The 23,437-nt window shown below is 38.9% G+C and overlaps 10 protein-coding genes across 10 annotated transcripts, besides 1 other annotated feature; 5 read left to right on the plus strand and 5 right to left on the minus strand.

Moving 5' to 3' along the window:
• Positions 1 to 669: 669 nt before the first annotated feature.
• Positions 670 to 4,608, plus strand: RAD50 (MRX complex DNA-binding subunit; the record flags this gene model as incomplete). Its single annotated transcript, NM_001183088.1, has 1 exon — positions 670 to 4,608. One exon carries the CDS (start codon positions 670 to 672, stop codon positions 4,606 to 4,608), a length of 3,939 nt encoding a protein of 1,312 aa, NP_014149.1.
• Positions 4,609 to 4,653: 45 nt separating this feature from the next.
• MPA43 (Mpa43p) lies at positions 4,654 to 6,282 on the minus strand (the record flags this gene model as incomplete). Its single annotated transcript, NM_001183087.1, has 1 exon — positions 4,654 to 6,282. The coding sequence occupies one exon, from the start codon at positions 6,280 to 6,282 to the stop codon at positions 4,654 to 4,656; it is 1,629 nt and encodes a 542-aa protein (NP_014150.1).
• A 338-nt stretch (positions 6,283 to 6,620) lies between these two features.
• Positions 6,621 to 7,868, minus strand: RPA49 (DNA-directed RNA polymerase I subunit RPA49; the record flags this gene model as incomplete). Its single annotated transcript, NM_001183086.1, has 1 exon — positions 6,621 to 7,868. One exon carries the CDS (start codon positions 7,866 to 7,868, stop codon positions 6,621 to 6,623), a length of 1,248 nt encoding a protein of 415 aa, NP_014151.1.
• A 266-nt stretch (positions 7,869 to 8,134) lies between these two features.
• CRS1 (cysteine--tRNA ligase) lies at positions 8,135 to 10,438 on the plus strand (the record flags this gene model as incomplete). The annotated part of the gene is made up of 1 exon (NM_001183085.1): positions 8,135 to 10,438. One exon carries the CDS (start codon positions 8,135 to 8,137, stop codon positions 10,436 to 10,438), a length of 2,304 nt encoding a protein of 767 aa, NP_014152.1.
• A 281-nt stretch (positions 10,439 to 10,719) lies between these two features.
• VPS75 (Vps75p) lies at positions 10,720 to 11,609 on the plus strand (the record flags this gene model as incomplete). Its single annotated transcript, NM_001183084.1, has 2 exons — positions 10,720 to 10,751; positions 10,847 to 11,609. 2 exons carry the CDS (start codon positions 10,720 to 10,722, stop codon positions 11,607 to 11,609), a joined length of 795 nt encoding a protein of 264 aa, NP_014153.1.
• Positions 11,606 to 12,145, minus strand: CWC25 (U2-type spliceosomal complex subunit CWC25; the record flags this gene model as incomplete). Its single annotated transcript, NM_001183083.1, has 1 exon — positions 11,606 to 12,145. The coding sequence occupies one exon, from the start codon at positions 12,143 to 12,145 to the stop codon at positions 11,606 to 11,608; it is 540 nt and encodes a 179-aa protein (NP_014154.1).
• A 284-nt stretch (positions 12,146 to 12,429) lies between these two features.
• On the minus strand, positions 12,430 to 12,756 carry SUI1 (translation initiation factor eIF1; the record flags this gene model as incomplete). The annotated part of the gene is made up of 1 exon (NM_001183082.1): positions 12,430 to 12,756. The coding sequence occupies one exon, from the start codon at positions 12,754 to 12,756 to the stop codon at positions 12,430 to 12,432; it is 327 nt and encodes a 108-aa protein (NP_014155.1).
• Positions 12,757 to 13,310: 554 nt separating this feature from the next.
• Positions 13,311 to 16,217, plus strand: SLA2 (Sla2p; the record flags this gene model as incomplete). Its single annotated transcript, NM_001183081.2, has 1 exon — positions 13,311 to 16,217. The coding sequence occupies one exon, from the start codon at positions 13,311 to 13,313 to the stop codon at positions 16,215 to 16,217; it is 2,907 nt and encodes a 968-aa protein (NP_014156.2).
• A 366-nt stretch (positions 16,218 to 16,583) lies between these two features.
• Positions 16,584 to 21,362, plus strand: ATG2 (Atg2p; the record flags this gene model as incomplete). The annotated part of the gene is made up of 1 exon (NM_001183080.1): positions 16,584 to 21,362. The coding sequence occupies one exon, from the start codon at positions 16,584 to 16,586 to the stop codon at positions 21,360 to 21,362; it is 4,779 nt and encodes a 1,592-aa protein (NP_014157.1).
• Positions 21,363 to 21,393: 31 nt separating this feature from the next.
• Positions 21,394 to 21,492: an origin of replication (ARS1412; ARS activated in late S phase).
• A 193-nt stretch (positions 21,493 to 21,685) lies between these two features.
• On the minus strand, positions 21,686 to 23,203 carry ZWF1 (glucose-6-phosphate dehydrogenase; the record flags this gene model as incomplete). Its single annotated transcript, NM_001183079.1, has 1 exon — positions 21,686 to 23,203. One exon carries the CDS (start codon positions 23,201 to 23,203, stop codon positions 21,686 to 21,688), a length of 1,518 nt encoding a protein of 505 aa, NP_014158.1.
• Positions 23,204 to 23,437: the final 234 nt, after the last annotated feature.

Genomic DNA, 23,437 nt, shown 5'->3' on the forward strand with positions numbered 1-23,437 from the left:
AAAATCAAAAATGTACCGTATGTAATGACCAATAAATCACCAAAGACGAAACATTTATTTTTGCCGCCGACTTTCCAATGAATTTGCTCAATTTCAGGTTAGTGGTCATAAGGATATCTAACAAGCCATCAAAAGCATAATGTTTTTGAGTACTCGATAGAATTATGTATTGCGGACTTTAGTAGAATAGGAAACAATGCGCTATACGTGCGCAGTAGCTCATTTCGACCATAAACTAATTGTAGATTTTTTGCGTTTCTGGTGCTATTCATTGAAACAAGAAACCGATAGTACTTCCACTTACAATACTAATACTTGCGGTAATGTTACAATCCTTCACTTATTATTTTCGGAGAATAATAACCATGCATCTTGCAATACTTTCACGGCTTTGCCTTGTCTCGTGCGCTAGTAACTGCAGTAGAACCCACCCATATGACAATGCAAATATTAATCTAACTTAGTCAAAAAAAAAAAATGCCTTCACCTCGTTTGTCTTCATCTGAGATAAGGTTCCGGTTTTCATCTTGTCCCTGTTTGTTGCCTTTGTTCTTGCCTCATCGCTTCTAAAGCGGCTTTCAAGCTTTGATCTTTAAATGGAAATCTTTAATTCTAAGAAGTGGTAGCAACCATTGAGAGGCAAAAACAAGGGAACGACGGAAAGCAGGCATGAGCGCTATCTATAAATTATCTATTCAGGGCATACGGTCTTTTGACTCCAATGATAGGGAAACTATTGAATTTGGCAAGCCTCTGACTTTAATAGTCGGCATGAATGGTTCAGGTAAAACGACTATCATCGAATGTTTAAAGTACGCTACCACAGGTGATCTACCGCCCAACAGCAAGGGAGGAGTATTCATTCATGACCCGAAGATAACTGGTGAAAAGGACATTAGAGCTCAGGTCAAACTGGCGTTTACGAGTGCCAATGGACTCAATATGATTGTCACCAGAAATATTCAGTTGCTAATGAAAAAGACTACTACTACATTTAAGACTTTAGAAGGCCAGTTGGTCGCTATAAATAATAGTGGTGACCGCAGTACTTTGTCCACCCGGTCTCTGGAATTAGACGCACAAGTACCCCTGTATCTGGGAGTTCCAAAAGCGATCTTGGAATACGTGATATTCTGTCACCAAGAAGACAGCCTGTGGCCACTGAGTGAACCATCCAATCTTAAAAAGAAGTTTGATGAAATTTTCCAAGCGATGAAATTTACAAAGGCTCTAGACAATTTAAAATCCATAAAGAAAGACATGTCCGTGGATATCAAGTTATTAAAGCAATCAGTAGAACACTTAAAGTTGGATAAAGACAGATCGAAAGCAATGAAGCTCAATATCCACCAATTGCAAACTAAGATAGATCAGTATAATGAAGAAGTGTCTGAAATTGAATCTCAATTGAATGAAATCACTGAGAAATCCGATAAACTGTTTAAATCTAATCAAGATTTCCAAAAAATACTATCCAAAGTAGAGAACTTGAAAAATACAAAACTCTCAATTAGTGATCAAGTGAAAAGATTGTCAAACTCAATTGATATTCTCGATTTATCGAAGCCAGATTTGCAAAACTTATTGGCAAACTTCTCTAAAGTCTTGATGGATAAGAATAATCAGTTGAGAGATTTGGAAACCGATATTTCAAGTTTGAAAGACCGTCAGTCATCCTTGCAGAGCCTTTCTAATTCCCTCATCAGGCGGCAGGGTGAGTTAGAAGCTGGTAAGGAGACATACGAAAAGAACAGAAATCACCTTTCATCGCTAAAAGAAGCCTTCCAACATAAGTTCCAAGGCCTTTCAAATATTGAAAACAGTGATATGGCTCAAGTAAATCACGAAATGTCACAGTTCAAGGCTTTCATCTCTCAGGATTTAACTGACACTATAGATCAATTTGCAAAGGATATTCAACTAAAGGAAACAAATTTATCCGACTTGATAAAATCAATAACCGTCGATTCACAGAATTTGGAATATAATAAAAAGGACAGATCTAAATTAATCCATGACTCTGAAGAGCTTGCTGAGAAATTGAAATCATTTAAAAGTTTGTCTACTCAAGATAGCCTCAATCATGAACTGGAAAACTTAAAAACATACAAAGAAAAGCTGCAATCTTGGGAAAGTGAGAATATTATACCAAAATTGAACCAGAAAATAGAAGAGAAAAATAATGAGATGATTATCTTAGAGAATCAAATTGAGAAATTTCAAGATCGCATAATGAAAACGAATCAACAAGCGGACTTATACGCCAAACTAGGACTAATAAAGAAGTCCATTAATACTAAATTAGACGAGTTACAAAAGATTACGGAAAAATTACAGAATGATTCTAGAATAAGGCAAGTATTTCCCCTCACCCAGGAATTTCAAAGAGCTGATTTAGAAATGGATTTTCAGAAATTATTCATCAATATGCAAAAGAATATAGCGATCAACAACAAAAAGATGCACGAATTGGATAGAAGATATACAAACGCTTTGTACAATTTGAACACCATTGAAAAGGATTTACAGGATAATCAGAAGTCGAAAGAAAAAGTGATACAACTACTAAGCGAAAACTTACCAGAGGATTGTACTATTGATGAATATAATGATGTCCTGGAAGAAACGGAGCTCTCCTATAAGACTGCGCTGGAAAACTTGAAAATGCATCAAACTACTTTAGAATTTAATAGAAAAGCATTAGAGATCGCTGAACGTGACAGCTGCTGTTATTTGTGTTCTAGAAAGTTTGAAAATGAATCGTTTAAAAGTAAGTTGTTACAAGAACTAAAAACAAAAACAGACGCAAATTTTGAAAAAACTTTGAAAGACACTGTCCAAAACGAAAAGGAATATCTTCATAGTTTAAGGCTACTGGAGAAACATATTATTACACTAAATTCTATAAATGAAAAGATTGATAATTCACAGAAGTGCCTTGAAAAAGCTAAGGAGGAAACAAAAACTTCCAAATCAAAACTAGATGAATTGGAAGTAGATTCCACAAAATTGAAAGATGAGAAAGAGTTAGCTGAGTCTGAAATTCGTCCTTTGATTGAGAAGTTTACTTACTTAGAAAAGGAACTTAAGGATCTTGAAAACAGTTCTAAAACGATATCTGAGGAGCTATCGATTTATAATACCAGTGAAGATGGTATTCAAACTGTTGATGAATTAAGGGACCAACAAAGGAAGATGAATGATTCTTTACGTGAACTGAGGAAAACCATTTCAGATTTGCAAATGGAAAAAGATGAAAAGGTGAGAGAAAATTCAAGAATGATTAACTTGATTAAAGAAAAGGAATTAACAGTTTCTGAAATTGAATCATCTTTAACACAGAAACAAAATATTGATGATTCTATAAGGTCAAAAAGGGAAAACATCAACGATATCGATTCTAGAGTAAAGGAGTTAGAAGCACGTATTATTTCATTAAAAAACAAAAAGGATGAAGCGCAAAGTGTTCTAGACAAAGTAAAAAATGAACGTGATATTCAAGTACGCAACAAACAAAAAACCGTTGCAGATATTAATCGGTTAATAGATAGATTTCAGACCATTTATAACGAAGTGGTTGATTTTGAAGCTAAGGGCTTCGATGAATTGCAAACAACAATAAAAGAACTAGAATTGAACAAAGCTCAAATGCTGGAACTAAAGGAGCAGCTTGATCTCAAGTCAAATGAAGTTAACGAAGAAAAGAGAAAACTTGCTGACTCAAATAATGAGGAGAAAAACTTGAAGCAGAACTTAGAACTAATTGAATTGAAATCACAACTTCAGCACATTGAATCTGAGATAAGTAGATTAGACGTTCAAAATGCAGAAGCTGAAAGGGACAAATATCAAGAGGAATCACTAAGACTAAGAACAAGATTTGAAAAGCTGAGCTCTGAAAACGCAGGTAAATTAGGTGAAATGAAACAATTACAGAATCAAATAGATTCATTGACTCATCAACTGCGGACTGATTACAAAGATATCGAGAAAAATTACCATAAAGAATGGGTTGAATTACAGACAAGATCCTTTGTTACTGACGACATAGATGTCTATTCAAAAGCATTAGATAGTGCTATTATGAAATATCATGGATTGAAAATGCAAGATATAAACAGGATAATTGATGAATTATGGAAGCGTACGTATAGTGGTACTGATATAGACACCATCAAAATTAGATCAGATGAAGTTAGTAGTACAGTTAAGGGAAAATCATACAACTATCGTGTTGTAATGTACAAGCAGGATGTTGAATTGGATATGAGAGGACGATGTTCCGCGGGTCAAAAAGTTCTTGCATCGATTATTATCAGGCTAGCTCTATCTGAAACATTTGGCGCAAATTGTGGCGTAATTGCACTAGACGAACCTACCACCAATTTAGATGAAGAAAACATCGAAAGTTTAGCAAAATCTTTACACAATATAATTAATATGAGAAGACATCAAAAGAATTTCCAGCTAATCGTGATCACTCATGATGAGAAATTTTTGGGTCATATGAATGCAGCGGCATTTACTGATCACTTCTTCAAAGTCAAGAGAGATGATAGGCAAAAATCACAAATTGAGTGGGTCGATATTAACAGAGTCACTTATTGAAAAGACCCCATAATATCTACGAAGGGATAGACTTTGATTGATTAATTAGAGGTGCTGAAATACTTCGTCGACGAGTTTGTGATAACGCTTCTGTTGCTTAGCCATATCTAAGTGTATATGATATTTAACGCAAAGCAATTTTCTTAGTAATATGCTATCGTTTCCAAGTCGGTATTCAGCAAGAGATTCGAATTTTTCGCTATCATTACTAATATCTCTCTCTGTTATAACGTCAGCTAGTTGTTTCTTTTCCTTTGCAGACTTAGCAAGCACGTAAGCACCTTTGATACCCATCATATCGACATTCTCTTTAGGTTTAATTATTGCTACACCGTTGTTAACCAAGGAAATCAATGATAATAGTCTTTCATTTTTCGCTTGACTACCAGATATCCTTAACTCTTTGATATGTATATTTGAATTTTCATTTTGAAATGTATCAATTATCAATTTTGTCTGAAATGATAAAAATTCCAAGATACAAATATATTTATATGTAAGATTCAACATTGATGTATCGGTGGACTCGCCAATGAAAGAACCCTTTATCCGTGGATCTGCAAAAGGAGTCCTATTTCCCTCGTAATCACCGTAGAAAAACATATCTTTCGTAAGAATATGAATTGAGAGACCATTGTTCTTCTCAATGTCACGAATGGTTTGTTCGAGTACTTGATAGATATCAGCACCATCTTTCAGAATTTTCCTGGCACATGGATGACTCTCAAATAAATGTTCAATTAATTTACCAGTACACGACTGGCCCGCAGCATAAACAGAAAAATCACCCCTGTTGTCAAGTATAGTATCAAAAGGTCCCCATACTCCAGGAATTCTAGTATCAGAGATGGTAGTACCATACATGTAGCAGCTAGAAGTCCCGGCTATCATAAACAATGATGTTTCCAAATGAGGAGAAGCAACTGCGAACCAACTTGCATAACTGTCAATACAACTGCGAACTACAGTTGTCGAAATGTGCTTATTGGCAACAAGACTAGTGGTTCCAATGCTTACATTAGATGGTAAATTTATAATGTTTTTGTAAAATGAAGATGACCAGCCAGATACCTCTCCATCATTGCCTATACCATTAAGATTTTCTCTTCCCAAAAGTCCTTCAATGTTCCATTCATACAAGCGGCTCAGTTCATAAGCAATGTATTGATGAAGATCAAAGATATGAAAATGTTTGTCTCGTAAATGAGAGTATTCATCTAAAAAGTACTTCAATTTGGGGACGCCCATTTCGGGTACAAATTTTCCTCCCAAATAATCCAAAAGCTGTTGTGGACATTGCATATTTAGCCATTGACATTCGTTTACGGCAGAAGAGTCCATCCAAAATATGACATTATCTTCATTTGGATACGGTATCAGCATGTTACTTGTGCGATCCCTTTCGAAAATAGCTAATGAACACGTTGCAGAAACACCACATGACTTTACCTCATATTCTCTAATGTTCAGTTTCTGAAGACACTTTTGAAGGGCTTTAATTATTTCAGTTGATTTTTGCCAGAATTTCCATGACTTCTTTGAAGAATCCTGGTAGTATGGGACTGGTTCCTGCGCCATTTCTAACAGCGCATCATTGTAGTAATTATATACACCTATTCTAGCACTTGATGAACCTACATCAATTCCGATGCCAACTTGCAGACTGCTATTCATGATTTCACCTATATAACACGTTGGTTTCTCATTTAAAGTTACCTTTATTGAAAAAAATAAACTGATACATTTTTAAATTTCAGCTTACTAAGGTGCTAGAAAGCCGAACTACGCTATGAATTAATATTGAATTTATTGCGAAGTTTAAAATTATTGTAAAATATCTATTTGTACATATGTATCTTCTCAGAAAAAATAGCGTATATCTATGTAGTTATTTTTGTTTTTCTCTTCCTCTCATCAGGAGGACCGTCTTATATTTTGCTGCTTTATAGAACCATCTAGCAAAAAAAAAAACCAGAGCAAACCAAATGCTCAGTATATACCTCTAGGTAACTCTAACGTCTTGGACCTCTTCCTCTTCTTGTCATTTCAGGTAGCTTAAATGGAACTTTCATAGTGGCAATTTTATAAGAAGCTGCAGTACTTTTTGGAATGCCAAAAGCCTCAGCTTGAGCCACTGTGGCACCTTTGACAATAGCACCAAGTACCCTGAACAAACTGACAACTTTGGAAGGTTTCAAGTTCAATTCGTGTGCTAAGGGTGTGATTTCAACAATGAAGTTATCCAAATGCATTATGATTGCCAAGATGTAGCATAAGATTTTATCTTCATTTTGTGGGTCAATGAAATAGGAGCGATCCTTTGATCTTCCAAACTGTCCAGGCTTTATCACGGTAAATCTGCTTAAGATACCATCTACCAAGATTTCAGGAGGACTGTTCAACCTTTCTAACAACTTCGTCTTGTTATTCACGCGTCTATTTTCGTATACGCCCAGTAATAGTGATAAGTAGTATAGTAGCTGTAATTTGGTCATTTGTGAAGGTTGTGTCAAAGAGTCCAATTTCTTTGCCACATACTTGGAATTGTTTTGGTATGGGAACAATTCCAACTTCTTTTCCTTATCCGCTTCTTTCAGAATTGATGAAACGCGAATAAACTGTAATTCCTTCTTTGGTATTATACTTTCAATTGGGTAAATTTGTTCTACATCAGTGGCATCGATATTGGCTAATGGAGTAGGTCTATCGTTGGAAGTAATTTCATCCAATTGAGCCCGAGTTGGTAAATCCTTAGATGCAGTTCTCACGGAATCCACAATGTCAATAGCAGAATCAGTCAACTTATCAGAGTCAATACGGTTTCTTTCTAGATCTGCAATAGCTTTTTTAGCCTTTTTAGTACCAAACGCTTCACCCAACGCATTTCTCAAAGCAGATGGACGAGTATCACTCTTACTTTTTATTTTTGGACCCCTTAGATTCTTGCTTGACTTGGATACAACTTTGGAAACAAGTACGGGAGCCTTGTAGAGTTGAATACTTTTCTTTTCTGGATTAAATAGGCCCACAACATACTGGTTCGAAGCTTGGGAAGAAGAATCAGTATAACCTTCGTATTCTAGTCTCTCGTTTTCACCGTGTAATACGAATTCGTCCTTTTCAGACTTCTTTTTTTTGTATAAGTCGAACGTAGTGTCACTGGGAGCACGGAAGCCCTTGAAGAAACTTCCCACGGCAACAGAGGGTTGATCTTGAACACTTTCAATTTCGATTTCAGAAACAGACCTTTTCACGGACATTACTAGATAAAGTGCAAAAGGTTGATAACGACTGCAATAGTGGTAGCAACTTAAAAAGCCCTCCTAATATCATTAGTGTTCATGCAAGAATACTTACTATTAAAAATGAGATGGAAAATTTCAGCTCATCGCAATAAAAAATTTTCAGCGCGGGTGACCGCAAACATTTTTCATCGCGAAGAGTCAAAAGACATTATCAATTGAAAAGAACAGTATTGCTAATTGGCGTCGGTGATTAGGTGTCCGGTCAAGTTCTTATTCTATGCATGAATATCTTCATAAAAGCCCTGAGAAGATATACTATAATGTCTACGCCGAAGATTGTGCAGCCCAAATGGAAGGTTCCAACGCCACAAGCTAAAGAAACTGTGTTGAAGTTGTACAACAGTTTAACAAGATCTAAGGTTGAATTCATTCCGCAATCTGGCAATAGAGGTGTCACTTGGTACTCTTGCGGTCCTACTGTTTACGATGCCTCCCATATGGGTCATGCCAGAAACTATGTCTCTATTGATATCAATAGAAGAATTATTCAAGATTATTTTGGTTACGACGTGCAATTTGTGCAAAATGTTACTGATATCGACGATAAAATTATTTTGAGAGCTAGACAAAACTATTTATTTGACAATTTTGTCAAAGAAAATGATACCAAATTCAACGCCACTGTTGTTGACAAGGTCAAAACCGCACTTTTCCAATATATCAACAAAAATTTTACTATTCAAGGCAGCGAGATCAAAACTATCGAAGAATTTGAAACTTGGTTATCGAATGCTGATACTGAAACTTTAAAATTGGAGAATCCTAAATTCCCTATGCATGTCACCGCAGTTCAAAATGCTATTGAATCAATCACTAAGGGCGATTCCATGGACGCAGAAGTTGCCTTTGAAAAAGTCAAGGACGTTACGGTTCCTCTATTGGATAAAGAATTGGGCTCTACCATTAGCAATCCAGAGATTTTCCGCCAACTTCCAGCTTACTGGGAACAGAAATTCAATGATGACATGTTATCATTAAACGTGCTACCTCCCACCGTTACAACTCGTGTTTCTGAGTACGTTCCAGAAATTATTGACTTTGTTCAAAAAATTATTGATAATGGTTACGCATATGCCACTTCCGACGGTTCCGTGTACTTTGATACTTTAAAATTTGACAAATCCCCAAATCATGACTATGCTAAATGCCAGCCATGGAATAAGGGCCAGTTAGACTTAATTAATGATGGTGAAGGGTCCTTAAGCAACTTTGCTGATAACGGAAAAAAGTCGAATAATGATTTTGCTTTATGGAAGGCTTCCAAGGCAGGTGAACCTGAGTGGGAATCACCATGGGGTAAGGGTAGACCAGGATGGCATATTGAATGTTCTGTGATGGCCAGTGATATCCTAGGCTCTAACATCGATATTCATTCAGGTGGCATCGATTTGGCCTTTCCTCACCATGATAACGAATTGGCTCAATCCGAGGCTCGCTTCGACAATCAACAGTGGATCAACTATTTCTTACATACGGGCCATTTACATATTGAGGGTCAAAAAATGTCTAAATCCTTAAAGAATTTCATTACCATTCAAGAAGCTTTGAAAAAATTCTCACCGCGCCAATTAAGATTGGCTTTTGCCTCAGTACAATGGAACAATCAATTGGATTTCAAGGAATCTTTGATCCATGAAGTAAAGTCATTTGAAAACTCCATGAACAATTTTTTTAAGACTATTAGAGCATTGAAGAACGATGCAGCTTCTGCAGGTCATATCTCTAAAAAGTTTAGTCCCTTAGAGAAAGAATTATTGGCTGATTTTGTTGAAAGTGAATCGAAAGTCCATTCGGCGTTCTGTGATAATTTATCCACACCTGTTGCTTTGAAGACACTGAGCGAATTAGTGACCAAGTCAAACACATACATTACCACTGCAGGTGCTGCTTTAAAAATTGAGCCCTTGATTGCTATCTGTAGCTACATCACCAAAATCTTAAGAATAATTGGATTTCCATCCCGTCCTGACAATTTGGGTTGGGCAGCCCAAGCTGGCTCCAACGATGGATCCCTAGGCTCATTGGAAGACACTGTTATGCCATATGTTAAGTGTTTATCCACATTTAGAGATGATGTACGTTCCTTAGCTATCAAGAAAGCCGAACCCAAGGAATTCTTGCAATTAACGGATAAAATTAGAAACGAAGATTTGCTAAACTTGAATGTTGCCTTGGATGATAGGAATGGACAATCTGCCTTGATCAAATTTTTGACTAACGATGAAAAATTGGAAATTGTCAAGCTAAACGAGGAGAAACATGCCAACGAACTAGCAAAGAAACAAAAGAAATTGGAACAGCAGAAATTAAGAGAGCAGAAGGAAAACGAGAGGAAGCAGAAAGCTCAAATTAAACCACAAGATATGTTCAAGGATGTCACATTGTACAGTGCTTGGGACGAGCAAGGCCTTCCAACAAAGGACAAAGACGGTAATGATATCACCAAGAGTATGACCAAGAAGTTGAAGAAGCAATGGGAACAACAAAAGAAGCTACATGAAGAGTACTTTGGTGAAGACAAATAGAATACTCGTGGCTTCGTTATGTGTGCAACTATTCAAAAGTACGTATATATGTATATACCATCTTTTTTTACGTTAAAATAGTGAAAAAGGAAAGGAGGAAAGAAAAAACTAATATAATTAATTGTATTATATATGTACTTTTCATTTTGGAATGTGAAAAAATTCCAGGCGGAAAAAATTGAAAAAATCAAACACTGCGCTTGTGAGAAAAGGGAAGAAAAGCATCCTAATGATTAGGCGCTTGATGTTGACGACAAACATTTCGAAGCATAACACTGCCAATGATGAGTGACCAAGAAAACGAGAACGAGCAGTATGTAGGATTGAGCTCTGCAGGGCATGAAATGGAAAAATAAAGCAACCCATTATACTAACAATATGCACTTAGCAAGTGCGGTAGATGGTCAGTGCAAAAGCATTCTTAGGATTGGCTAAATGCGAAGAAGAAGTGGACGCTATTGAACGTGAGGTAGAATTATACAGATTGAACAAAATGAAGCCTGTTTATGAAAAGAGGGACGCGTATATTGACGAAATTGCAGAGTTCTGGAAAATTGTGCTTTCACAACACGTTAGTTTTGCGAATTACATAAGGGCTTCAGATTTTAAATACATTGACACTATAGATAAGATCAAAGTAGAATGGCTGGCATTGGAGTCTGAAATGTACGACACTAGAGATTTTAGTATAACATTCCATTTCCATGGAATTGAGGGAGACTTCAAAGAGCAGCAAGTCACCAAGGTGTTCCAAATCAAAAAAGGCAAAGATGACCAAGAAGACGGGATACTGACTAGTGAGCCCGTTCCAATTGAGTGGCCCCAGAGTTACGACTCGATAAACCCGGACTTGATCAAAGACAAACGCAGTCCAGAGGGTAAAAAAAAGTACAGACAGGGAATGAAAACCATATTTGGCTGGTTCAGATGGACCGGCCTAAAACCCGGGAAGGAGTTCCCGCACGGCGACTCATTGGCGTCATTGTTCAGTGAAGAGATCTACCCTTTTTGTGTGAAGTACTATGCTGAGGCCCAGAGGGACTTGGAAGACGAAGAAGGAGAATCCGGGTTAAGCGCAGATGGCGACAGCGAGGATGACGATGGCAGTCTCGGTGAGGTGGACTTGCCACTATCCGACGAGGAACCAAGCTCTAAGAAAAGGAAAGTTTAGTAGTCTAGGTCCGGAGCGGGCTTGGACAACGGTTTCCCTCGTTGCGACATTGCTCTTTTTTTTGTTGAGTCTGGAGTTCTTCTTTGTTGTTTAGTTACCTTAAACTTACTCATTGGATCATCTTTAAGCAATTTTGACTTCTTCTTCTGCGAACTTATGGATGTTGCGGCACCAGAAGCGGAAATAGTAGTGGCCGCCCTTACAGGCGGTGTTGCAGGTTGGTTTAGTATAGATGAATCTAGTTTTTTCTTACCTAATAAATAGTCTTCCTTTTCGTCACTCAGTTTTGCATCCTGATACATCCATTCCAAGCCCGACTTCTTCAAAGCCAAGTCATTCTTGAGAGTCTCCGGCTTATCCTTGCTCGATTCGTTCAGCAGTTCATTTAGTTCTCGTTCTTTTTCAATTTCTTTCAATCGCGTGTTAAGCTTCTGCTGTTCGGTAATTAGATCCTGTTCGGTCTCCCATACTTTTTTTCTATTTTTCATAAGCTTGGGATTCCATGATTTCAACAGATTCAAATCGCCCGACCCCATGATAATGTACTCTCGATTTGGCCTTTCTTCCCTGTACTCAAAACTGAACGCTCATCTCTTTTGAGAAGCTGCATGCTACGTACCACTTGTTCTTATATCTCTGTATGTAAGCCCGCGGCGGGAGAAGAAGAAAAAGAAATAAAAAAAGATGAGATGTTATATTATATATTATAGTGTAAATATGCACTTGGACTTAAATAACTAAACAGTTACGTTTTATATAGGATAACAACACTAAGAAAGAAAGCGAGCAGCGAGTAAGCGACTCGGCGTAAGCCTTGAACTTAAAACCCATGAATTTTAATGTTCTTCTTTTGCAATCCCAGTTGGGAGATCATAAATTCGCAAACCTTTGCTCTTTGGTCACCCTGCAACTGAATAATCTCCCCCATTTCTGGATCCTTGACAATGTTACCATTACATGCAAAGTCCTTCTTTAGGACCTTAAGAATTCTCTTTAAATCATATTCCTCTGGGACACCTTGCACCGTAGTTAAAGTTTTTCTACCATTTCTCTGTTGGATACGAATATGAATATAGTTTGAAGTGGCGGTTTCGTCGTCTCCTGTGTCGGCGAAAGGATCAAATGATTTCAGATTCTCAATGGACATACGATTTGCTTCAGCTATATTAATATATTCCTTGTCTTTTTTGAAAAAGAATAGAAAGGAGAAAACCCCCAGCACGAAACGAAAACAACAAGTAGCTCTTCTCTTGTTTTGTCCTTTTGCAGTTTGCTTTTATCCCTGTGATGAAAAAAAAAAAAACTAAAATTTTTTGCCGGCGCATCGAAAAAATCTGTTACCCGACCCGTTATTGGTGATAATACCCATTTTTAACGCGATCACATATCATAAACTGCAGTGAGAGGGTCGTTTACAGTAGTTATAGTACCGAACCAAAAGACTGGAACCATGTACACATGATCCTTTTACGGGTACTTTTTATTGTAATGTAGGTCGGTGCGTTTTGTACGACGACGCAGCGGCTGCTCGTATAAAATGACGCGGTCGCGCGCCGTTTGACGTCCTATAGGAGAATGCCAAAAAGGGTGTTTTGCTGGAAAATATACATATATAAATATATATAAAGAATAGTGAAACAATAGAAATATTAGTAATACAGCCATAGCAGTAGTAGTGATAGTACTAGCAGCTAGAACAGGATGTCCAGAATAGATTCAGATCTGCAGAAAGCGCTTAAAAAGGCGTGTTCCGTTGAGGAGACCGCACCTAAGAGAAAGCACGTACGCGCATGCATAGTGTACACATGGGACCATCAGTCTTCCAAAGCTGTTTTTACAACCCTTAAGACGCTGCCTCTGGCCAATGACGAAGTGCAACTGTTCAAGATGCTTATTGTACTGCATAAGATCATACAAGAGGGACATCCGTCAGCGCTAGCTGAGGCCATCCGGGATAGGGACTGGATCAGATCTCTGGGTAGGGTACATTCTGGCGGTTCGTCGTACAGCAAACTGATTCGGGAGTATGTGCGGTACCTGGTTTTGAAGCTGGACTTTCATGCGCACCATAGAGGGTTTAACAACGGGACGTTTGAGTACGAGGAGTATGTGTCACTGGTTTCAGTTTCCGACCCGGACGAAGGGTACGAGACGATCTTAGATTTGATGTCGTTACAGGATTCTCTTGACGAGTTCTCGCAGATCATCTTTGCGTCGATTCAGTCCGAGAGGAGAAATACTGAGTGCAAAATTTCGGCGCTGATCCCGTTGATTGCGGAGTCATATGGTATTTATAAATTCATCACCTCGATGCTGAGAGCTATGCACAGGCAATTGAATGATGCGGAGGGTGACGCTGCTCTGCAGCCCTTGAAAGAACGGTACGAGTTGCAACATGCAAGGCTGTTTGAGTTTTACGCGGACTGCTCTTCTGTGAAGTACTTGACCACGTTAGTAACCATTCCAAAACTACCCGTGGACGCTCCAGACGTATTTTTAATCAACGATGTGGACGAGTCAAAAGAGATTAAGTTCAAAAAAAGAGAGCCCTCTGTAACTCCAGCGCGGACGCCGGCACGGACTCCAACACCAACACCACCTGTTGTTGCTGAGCCGGCTATTTCCCCACGTCCGGTATCTCAAAGGACTACTTCGACGCCTACGGGTTACTTGCAAACTATGCCGACGGGTGCCACCACTGGGATGATGATCCCCACTGCCACTGGTGCAGCTAACGCCATTTTTCCACAGGCGACGGCACAAATGCAGCCGGACTTCTGGGCCAATCAACAAGCCCAGTTTGCGAACGAGCAAAACCGTCTCGAGCAAGAGCGTGTGCAACAGTTGCAACAACAGCAGGCACAGCAGGAACTGTTTCAACAGCAGTTACAAAAAGCACAACAGGATATGATGAATATGCAGCTTCAACAACAAAACCAACATCAAAACGATTTAATTGCCCTCACCAATCAATATGAAAAGGACCAGGCTTTATTGCAGCAATATGACCAAAGAGTGCAGCAGCTGGAAAGTGAAATCACAACGATGGATTCTACAGCTTCCAAACAATTGGCTAATAAGGACGAGCAACTAACTGCATTGCAGGATCAATTGGATGTTTGGGAAAGAAAATATGAGTCTTTAGCCAAGCTATACTCCCAGTTGCGTCAAGAGCATCTAAATCTTTTACCTCGTTTTAAAAAACTGCAGTTAAAGGTGAATAGTGCGCAGGAATCCATTCAGAAAAAGGAACAGTTAGAACACAAATTGAAGCAAAAGGATTTGCAAATGGCCGAGTTGGTTAAGGACCGTGACAGGGCAAGGTTAGAATTAGAAAGATCCATTAATAATGCAGAGGCGGACAGTGCAGCGGCGACAGCAGCAGCAGAAACAATGACTCAGGATAAAATGAACCCTATTCTGGATGCCATATTGGAAAGCGGTATCAACACCATCCAGGAATCGGTCTATAATCTCGATTCTCCTTTGAGTTGGTCGGGTCCGCTGACTCCACCCACTTTCCTTTTGTCCTTATTGGAAAGTACTTCTGAAAACGCCACTGAGTTTGCCACCAGTTTCAATAATTTGATAGTAGACGGCCTTGCACACGGCGACCAAACAGAGGTCATACACTGCGTTAGTGATTTCAGTACTTCGATGGCTACACTGGTGACCAATTCAAAGGCGTACGCCGTTACTACATTACCTCAAGAACAGTCTGATCAAATTTTGACCCTGGTGAAGAGATGTGCCAGAGAGGCCCAATATTTCTTCGAGGATTTGATGTCTGAAAATCTTAACCAGGTCGGTGATGAGGAGAAAACTGATATCGTCATCAATGCCAACGTGGACATGCAAGAGAAGTTGCAAGAGCTATCTTTGGCTATCGAACCGTTATTGAACATACAATCTGTCAAATCAAATAAAGAAACGAACCCACATTCTGAATTGGTTGCCACTGCTGACAAAATTGTCAAATCCTCAGAACACTTACGTGTTGACGTTCCTAAACCATTGTTGTCATTGGCATTAATGATTATTGATGCTGTTGTGGCTTTGGTAAAGGCTGCTATTCAGTGCCAAAATGAAATTGCCACCACGACAAGTATTCCTCTGAACCAATTCTACTTGAAAAACAGCAGATGGACAGAAGGTTTGATCTCCGCGGCAAAGGCTGTGGCAGGTGCAACCAATGTTTTAATCACTACTGCTAGTAAGTTAATCACTTCTGAAGACAATGAAAACACATCACCTGAACAATTTATCGTCGCCTCCAAAGAAGTGGCCGCATCCACAATACAATTGGTAGCAGCATCGAGAGTGAAAACTTCCATCCACTCGAAGGCCCAAGATAAATTGGAACACTGTTCCAAAGATGTTACCGATGCATGCAGAAGTTTGGGTAACCACGTCATGGGTATGATTGAAGATGATCATTCGACTTCGCAACAGCAGCAACCATTGGACTTCACATCCGAACACACATTGAAGACTGCCGAAATGGAACAGCAAGTGGAAATTTTGAAGTTAGAACAATCCTTGAGCAATGCCAGGAAGAGATTGGGCGAGATAAGAAGGCATGCCTACTATAACCAGGATGATGATTGATCATGAATTGTACTTTTTATATATAAAGATAAACGTTAATATAAATATATTTATTTGAAGACGTCTTTTACGTTTTTCTGTATCTGATTGGTATATGCGTTCTCGTCCGGGGACATTTTTTCTTTTTTTGGTGCGGCGAATGGAAATAATCGCGATAATGAATATGCAAGGAACAAAGAACAGACACCCCACCCTTATTATCATATCACATCTCTGTAGGAGTCTACCATTTTGCTTCTATTGTAATCTTTGCGACTTTATTTCAACTCACCATTCATACAAAATTTCTACTGCCGTTTAAAATAAGGAAAGCATAAAGATTAAAGCAAATTAAGAGGAACCCTTTTTTTTTTTGATTTCGATACAATGGCATTTTGGTTACCTCAAAATATACAAAAGCGGCTGCTTCTTTACGTCCTTCAGCAAATTTCGCTGTTCTCCAATATAGATTTATCTAACTTGGACGTTTCTATAGGGTCTAAGTCACATTTCTCGTTCCATGATGTGAATCTGTCACTTGATGATCTCAACATTCCAAACGTGCAAATAAACGAAGGCATAGTTGACGAGCTTGTGTTAAAATTAACAGTTTCTGGCGGTGTGGAAATCGATGGGTCTGGTTTAAGATTTATCATGACACCTTTATATTCCAGTGGCTCACAGGAACTTCACTCAGATTTTTTGGTTAAAAGCATCCAAGATCTTACGAATTCGATGTTACAATTTAGTGATCCATTGACCACATATAATAGGTACAAAGAAGATGACATTAGCTCTTCAGACAGTAGTAGTGATCTCAACTCTAATATAGAAGCTTCAAAACCAGCCGCAAATGGTTCTTATACTCTTCAAAATATGCGGAACAAGGCCCTTAATGTAGCCTTAGCGAAATTGAAAATAGCATTAAAGGACGTTACCATACGTTTCATAGTGAATGATAGAGATCCTTCCGATAACATTGTGGAGGTTCATCTAGAAAGCATACAACTTATTACTACAGACGCAAATTTACGACATATAAACATTGAAAATATCACCATTTCCTCAATACAAAAACAAGCTGTACCCGACTCTCCTGTGCATCCTTTCAATAATGACGATCTGTCACAAAGCGTTTATTTATCAAAAATGGAGGCTACTTCACTTTATATGAGCGCCATGGAAGAGCAATCAAATGAAGACCCCAGTGAACCCCAAGTTACACAAGAAGAACAAGAGAATGATAAGTGCAAGGAATCTTTAATGGAAATAAATAATTTGAACATAGCTTTTAAGGGTTTATCATCGGTCAATGATCTCAGAATGTCTAATATTGTTATTGATATTCAGGATGTTCATTTAGCGATACACAAAATTGTCGAAATCAAAAACTCCACTTTGAAGAATATTATAGATATCATTGTTACACATTTGGATGCCAATGAAAGCTTTTCTTGCCAGGATTCCCAAAGTCCTTCACCTGACAAGCAGGAACCATCAGCTCTTTCTTCTGTTGATATCAAATGTATATACTTAAACTTAGGCCAAGATATCACAGTAATTTTGAAGAGCTTTAAATTAGAGCAAAAGGAAAATAATTCATTGGCATTTTCTTTAGGCTCATTTTATTCTAATTCGAGTCCATTGACAATTAGCCATAAAACTAAGCCATTGCTCACTGGAGAACAAACCCCTCAAAGCATCGCATTAAATATGGGCGACGAACTAGATATTATTATCAGTCATGATGGCATTGCGCATTTCTTTAAAATCTTTCAGTTTGTTTCAAAATGTATGTCCTTTTATCAGAATAAGTCAAAAGGGATGATGCCTCAAATAGCATCGGATACTAAAAGGACCGTACAACTTACCTCAAAAGCAGTGAAGTTGTCGCTTAAGTTTCCATATTTTTTATTATGTTTCCAGGTTTCACCCTTCATTTACGACTCTAACCGTGAGTTGTACATTGAGCTTGTAGACGTATTTAAAAAACTACCTTCTCGGTGCACGAAAATATTGACAATGTCGAGCATTACGATCTCGAACTTGCAATCCCCTCTACAACTGGGTTCATATGACGATACTTTGAAAGAAGCGCTAATTTATAGTTCTGTCCATGCAATCATCAAAGAAGTGATATTTAACGAAGAATATTCTGGAATAGTACAATTAGTCGAAGATATTTCTGCGTTTGGAAAACTTTTCACGGATTCAAAGAACAGTGAATGTACAGGAAAGTCTAAAAGCAAGAGAGGCTCCTTTTTGCAGAGAAGTGTCAGAGTACTTAATTCTTCCAGGTTCGTTTACAAGCAGAGTTTATCCGCTAATTTTTCTCTCAAGATAGATTCCATGAAGTTAAAAGTATCAGAAATTATAGGGCCGCAATTTGGTTCTGTGGAAGCATTACTATCAAATAATTTCTTTGCGATTACGGATGACTCTCAAATTGTATATTTTACAAAGAACTTAAAGGTAGAAAGAAAGACACCGTCATTATTAGAGCCACAAGAAATCATGTCAGTAGTTTTGAATAAAGCAGTTAACGAACCTGTACTATATGTTCATAGAAGGGCGAATGGAAAGTTAAAAGTCATTTTTAACAACATTCGCATACATTACTATGCAAGGTGGTTAGAAATACTAAAGAAAAACATCGGCCCGGATAATGCCAGTTCAAAAGATGAACCTGTTTCACAAAAGCTTAGTAAAAAACAACCGACTTCAGGATTTCCCTGGGAACTCAAATGTCTGGACTGCTCTCTAATTCTGCACCCTTTCAGATTAAAAAGTGTAATGGTCATTGTACTTGACAATCTAACAACTGGTGGAAGTTCATTTATTCCGCAGGCAAAGCTTCTTTCAAAGGCGAATACACTCTTCCTAATAGATGACTATCAGAATTTCAAAATTCAAAAAGATAAGAACTGGCCTAGTTTGATAAATTTTTATGCTGGTCAAGGTTTCTCTGCAATCGGTAAAATAGATACTTTGAATTTTTTAATAAACAAATCCGATGGTGCCCTTTTATTGGATTGTAAAATAGAACAAGTTGGTCTTTCATTATGCGCGGATTCTTTTCAAACTTTTTGTCAGCTTTGTATTGATTTAAAATATCCTCAGACGTTTCCTGATGAGGAAAAATTTAGAACGCAGTTGAAAAATCCTATCGATGTATTCAAAGACATCGATTGTGATCTTTTCAATTCTGCCTTCATCCGGGAGAACAATCATCAAAATGATTACGACTCAGTGCATTTGGTAGACAGTTTTCTCGACAAAACTCACGAGTTCAACAATGGTGCCAGAAGTAAACTATCCTCTCAAGGTTCATATGAAATGGACAGTTCCTCTGGAACTGCCACAGGTGGTATTTTACTTCCCCATGAGAGTTATCTAGACTCTGCTCAGCCAAAAGAAGAAGATACTCCACCAATCGCCTCAAAAGAGCAAGAAAGGGATGTGGATATAAGGGGTAGTATAGATGTCGAAAAAGTTGTTATAAAACTATTCGATGGGTATGATTGGAAATATACGCGGAAATTTATCGCTAATACTGTTGAAAAACTGGATAAAGAGCTCAGTAAAGCGGAAGCAAGCAGTTCGAAATCAAATGTACCCCAATCAGAGGCAAATATTTTTGACTCTATTTATATATCTGCTAACAAAAACAATGTCACAGATTTGAGAAGAAATCTTGATGGTGAGATCCAGGGGGTTCAGAATTCCTTCTCTGATGTCTCTAAAGTTAATTTGCGACCTTCTAAGCATTACAAAGCCCTGATTCAATTGAACAAAGTACATGTCAATTTGAAGAATTATCGAGTAGATGAACCCGATGAGTCTAACTCTGATAATTCCACAGATGTTTTGAACCGATGTGTAGTTTCCATTTACGAATTTGAAATTATCGATAATGTTCCCACGTCCACCTGGAATAAATTTGTAACTTTGCTAAAGCACGAACCGTGGCCACACAGTTCTCCGATGTTTCTTCTGGACCTGGAATTTATCCGGCCGATCGACTTTTTGCAAGCAGTGGAATTAGTCATGCAATTAAATGTTGCGCCTTTACGCCTTCACGTGGATCAAGACACTTTAGAGTTTCTAATAAGGTTCTTAGGGTTCAAAGATAAAAGATTTGAATTAATTGATGAGTATCCAGATATTGTATTTATTCAAAAATTTAGCACTAATTCAATTAAGTTAAGATTAGATTATAAGCCGAAAAAAGTTGATTATGCGGGTTTAAGATCGGGCCAAACTTCTGAATTGATGAATTTTTTTACCCTTGATGGATCCAAGATTATTTTGAAAAGCGTAGTCCTGTATGGATTAAATGGATTCGATGAATTAAATAATAAACTGAAAGCCATTTGGACGCCGGATATTACCAAAAAGCAGCTGCCTGGCGTTTTGGAAGGACTGGCTCCTGTCAGATCGTTTATGGCGATTGGGTCAGGGGTGAAGACCCTAGTCACAGTACTAATGTCAGAATACAGGCAAGAAGGGCATTTGGGAAGGAGTCTGAAAAAGGGTGGCAATGTCTTCTTGAAAACGACAACGGGAGATTTTGTGAAATTGGGAGTTAAATTAACTTCAGGGACACAGGCGATATTGGAGAACACCGAGGAACTATTCGGTGGTGTTGGTTCCAATGGCAGGGTGTACGATGCATCGAAATTTGGCTCCGCTGATGGTGCAGACAGTGATACTGCAGCTGTATTAGACTTGGATACTTTATTCGAGGAGGATCAGTTAGTTGGTAGTAAATATTCCAGGATAAGAGATCATGAGCCCACGGCAGTAGTCATCGATATGTCTTCACCGGGAGATCACAACGAACCCACAATAGTGAGTCTGTACGCAGATCAGCCCCTCGACCTGCCCACGGGTTTGAAGGAGGCGTATAGTTCATTAGAAAAGCATATGCATATTGCGTACGATGCGGTATGGAGGGCAAAGGGACAGATGAAGGATGATAAACGGGGAGGGCCGAGCGCCGCAGCAGTTTATGTTGCTAGAGCTGCACCTGTGGCAATTATTCGGCCGTTAATTGGGGCCACTGAGGCAGTGTCTAAGACTTTACAGGGAATAGCTAATCAAGTGGATAAGACGCATAACGAGCAAATCAATGATAAGTACAAGTCCAATCGGACTGATTCGTAAAAATTTTTGCAGACATTTTTGATATATATTCAATTCATATTTTATCTCTTTTTTTTTTTTTTTTTTCAGACGTGGAATGGTGGGAAAGCCAAAATGTCACTGACCGCGGCTAAAAGTTAAAAAATACATGAGACGACATTCTTTTATGTATATATATTTACACATGTATACAAACAAATACACACGCAAGTAGAGAGGAGTTGGTGGGGGGAAGATGCCATTATAGAGGAGAAAAGAACAAAGAGAGTGAGCTTGCAAGATAAAATCACTCGAAAAAAAAAATTTCAGTGACTTAGCCGATAAATGAATGTGCTTGCATTTTTCTAATTATCCTTCGTATCTTCTGGCTTAGTCACGGGCCAAGCGTAAGGGTGCTTTTCGGGCATAACATACTTGTGTTTTTGCATATATTCCTTCAATCCCTTTGGACCTCTTGATCCGTAGGGGTAAATTTCCGGTGTTGGACCGTCCGGACGCTCTATGTGCTTCAGTAATGGGGTGAATATGCCCCAACTGATATCCAATTCGTCATCTCTGACAAAGTTGGAATGGTCACCCAGTAGGGCGTCTCTTATCAACACCTCGTAAGCCTCTGGAATCCAAAAGTCTTGGTACCTGCTTGCGTAAGTTAGATTCAGATCTGTGACTTGGGTAGCATTTGACAGACCAGGGGTCTTAGCATTAAACTTTAGGTACACAGCGGCATCGGGCTGCACTCTGATGACCAGTTCGTTATTTGGAATGTCTTTGAAGACACCCGATGCGACCGCTTTGTACTGCAGTCTGATCTCCACCTTGGACTCATTCAAAGCCTTACCGGCACGCATCATGATGGGGACGCCCTCCCAACGCTCGTTTTCGATGTTGAAAGTCATTGCTGCAAAAGTGACACATTTAGAGTCCTTGTCTACAGTGTCATCATCCACGTAGGCGGGCTTAGACCCGTCCTCAGATTTACCGTACTGGCCCAAGAGGACGTCGTCCGTGTCGATGGGGGCCACGGCCTTTAGAACCTTAACCTTTTCGTCACGAATAGATTCCGGGTCAAAAGACACCGGTCTTTCCATAGTCAAGAGAGTCATGATTTGTAACAGATGGTTCTGCATCACGTCTCTGATTATGCCTATAGAGTCGAAATAGCCGCCACGGCCTTCGGTGCCGAACCTCTCTTTAAACGAAATCTGAACGCTTTGAATGTTGTCTCTATTCCACGAGGCATTCAAAAACTGGTTACCGAACCTCAAGACTAAAAGATTCTTGACCAACTCTTTACCCAAGTAATGGTCAATTCTGTACAACTCTTCTTCTTTAAAGAGGGGCCCCAGGTTTTTTTGCAGCTCCCTGGCAGAGGCCAGGTCGTGGCCGAAAGGTTTCTCTACGATTACACGGGTGATGCCATTCTCTGCGTACACACGACTCTTGATCTGCTTGGCCACCGTCAAAAAAACGCTTGGCGGCAAGGCCAGATAGAAGAGACGGTGTGGGACATCGACGTTGGCACTTTTCTCGAATTTCTCGATCTGCGTTCTTAATTCGTCGAAGCCTTCATCTGTGTCGTAATTTCCCGAAATGTAGCTGACCATCTTGAAGAACTGTTCGACCTTAGAGTCATCGGCTTCACCGTGAGGTTTTTTCAAGTGGGGTAGGACACGGGACTTCAGGTCCTCCTCCATGGACAATTTGGACCGGGCATAACCGAAGATCTTGGTAGATGGATCAAGGTAACCTTCTCTGAAAAGCCCAAATAAGGCGGGAAAAGTCTTCTTCTTTGCCAGATCACCTGACGCACCAAAGACAGATATGACGGTATTTTTTTCGAATTTGACGGGGCCTTCACTCATCTTGCCTTATGTGGTTTTCTATTCTATTGGATTTACTCTTTCTGTCTATACAGCCAATTGGAGAGGGGGAAGGGGGAGAAGGAGGGGTGAGTGGAGAAAAGGGAGAGAGGGGCAGGAGGAAGCCACTTTAGGTGTTATGTGTCGGTATATAGATGAACCCACAGTTTGCTTATATATGGGATAGCCTTGGCGAGTTTTCCGTACATTGAAGAATTCGCCACCCTTAGAAAAGGG

This window comes from Saccharomyces cerevisiae, chromosome XIV (assembly GCF_000146045.2).
Source record: "Saccharomyces cerevisiae S288C chromosome XIV, complete sequence".
NCBI lineage: Eukaryota > Fungi > Ascomycota > Saccharomycetes > Saccharomycetales > Saccharomycetaceae > Saccharomyces > Saccharomyces cerevisiae.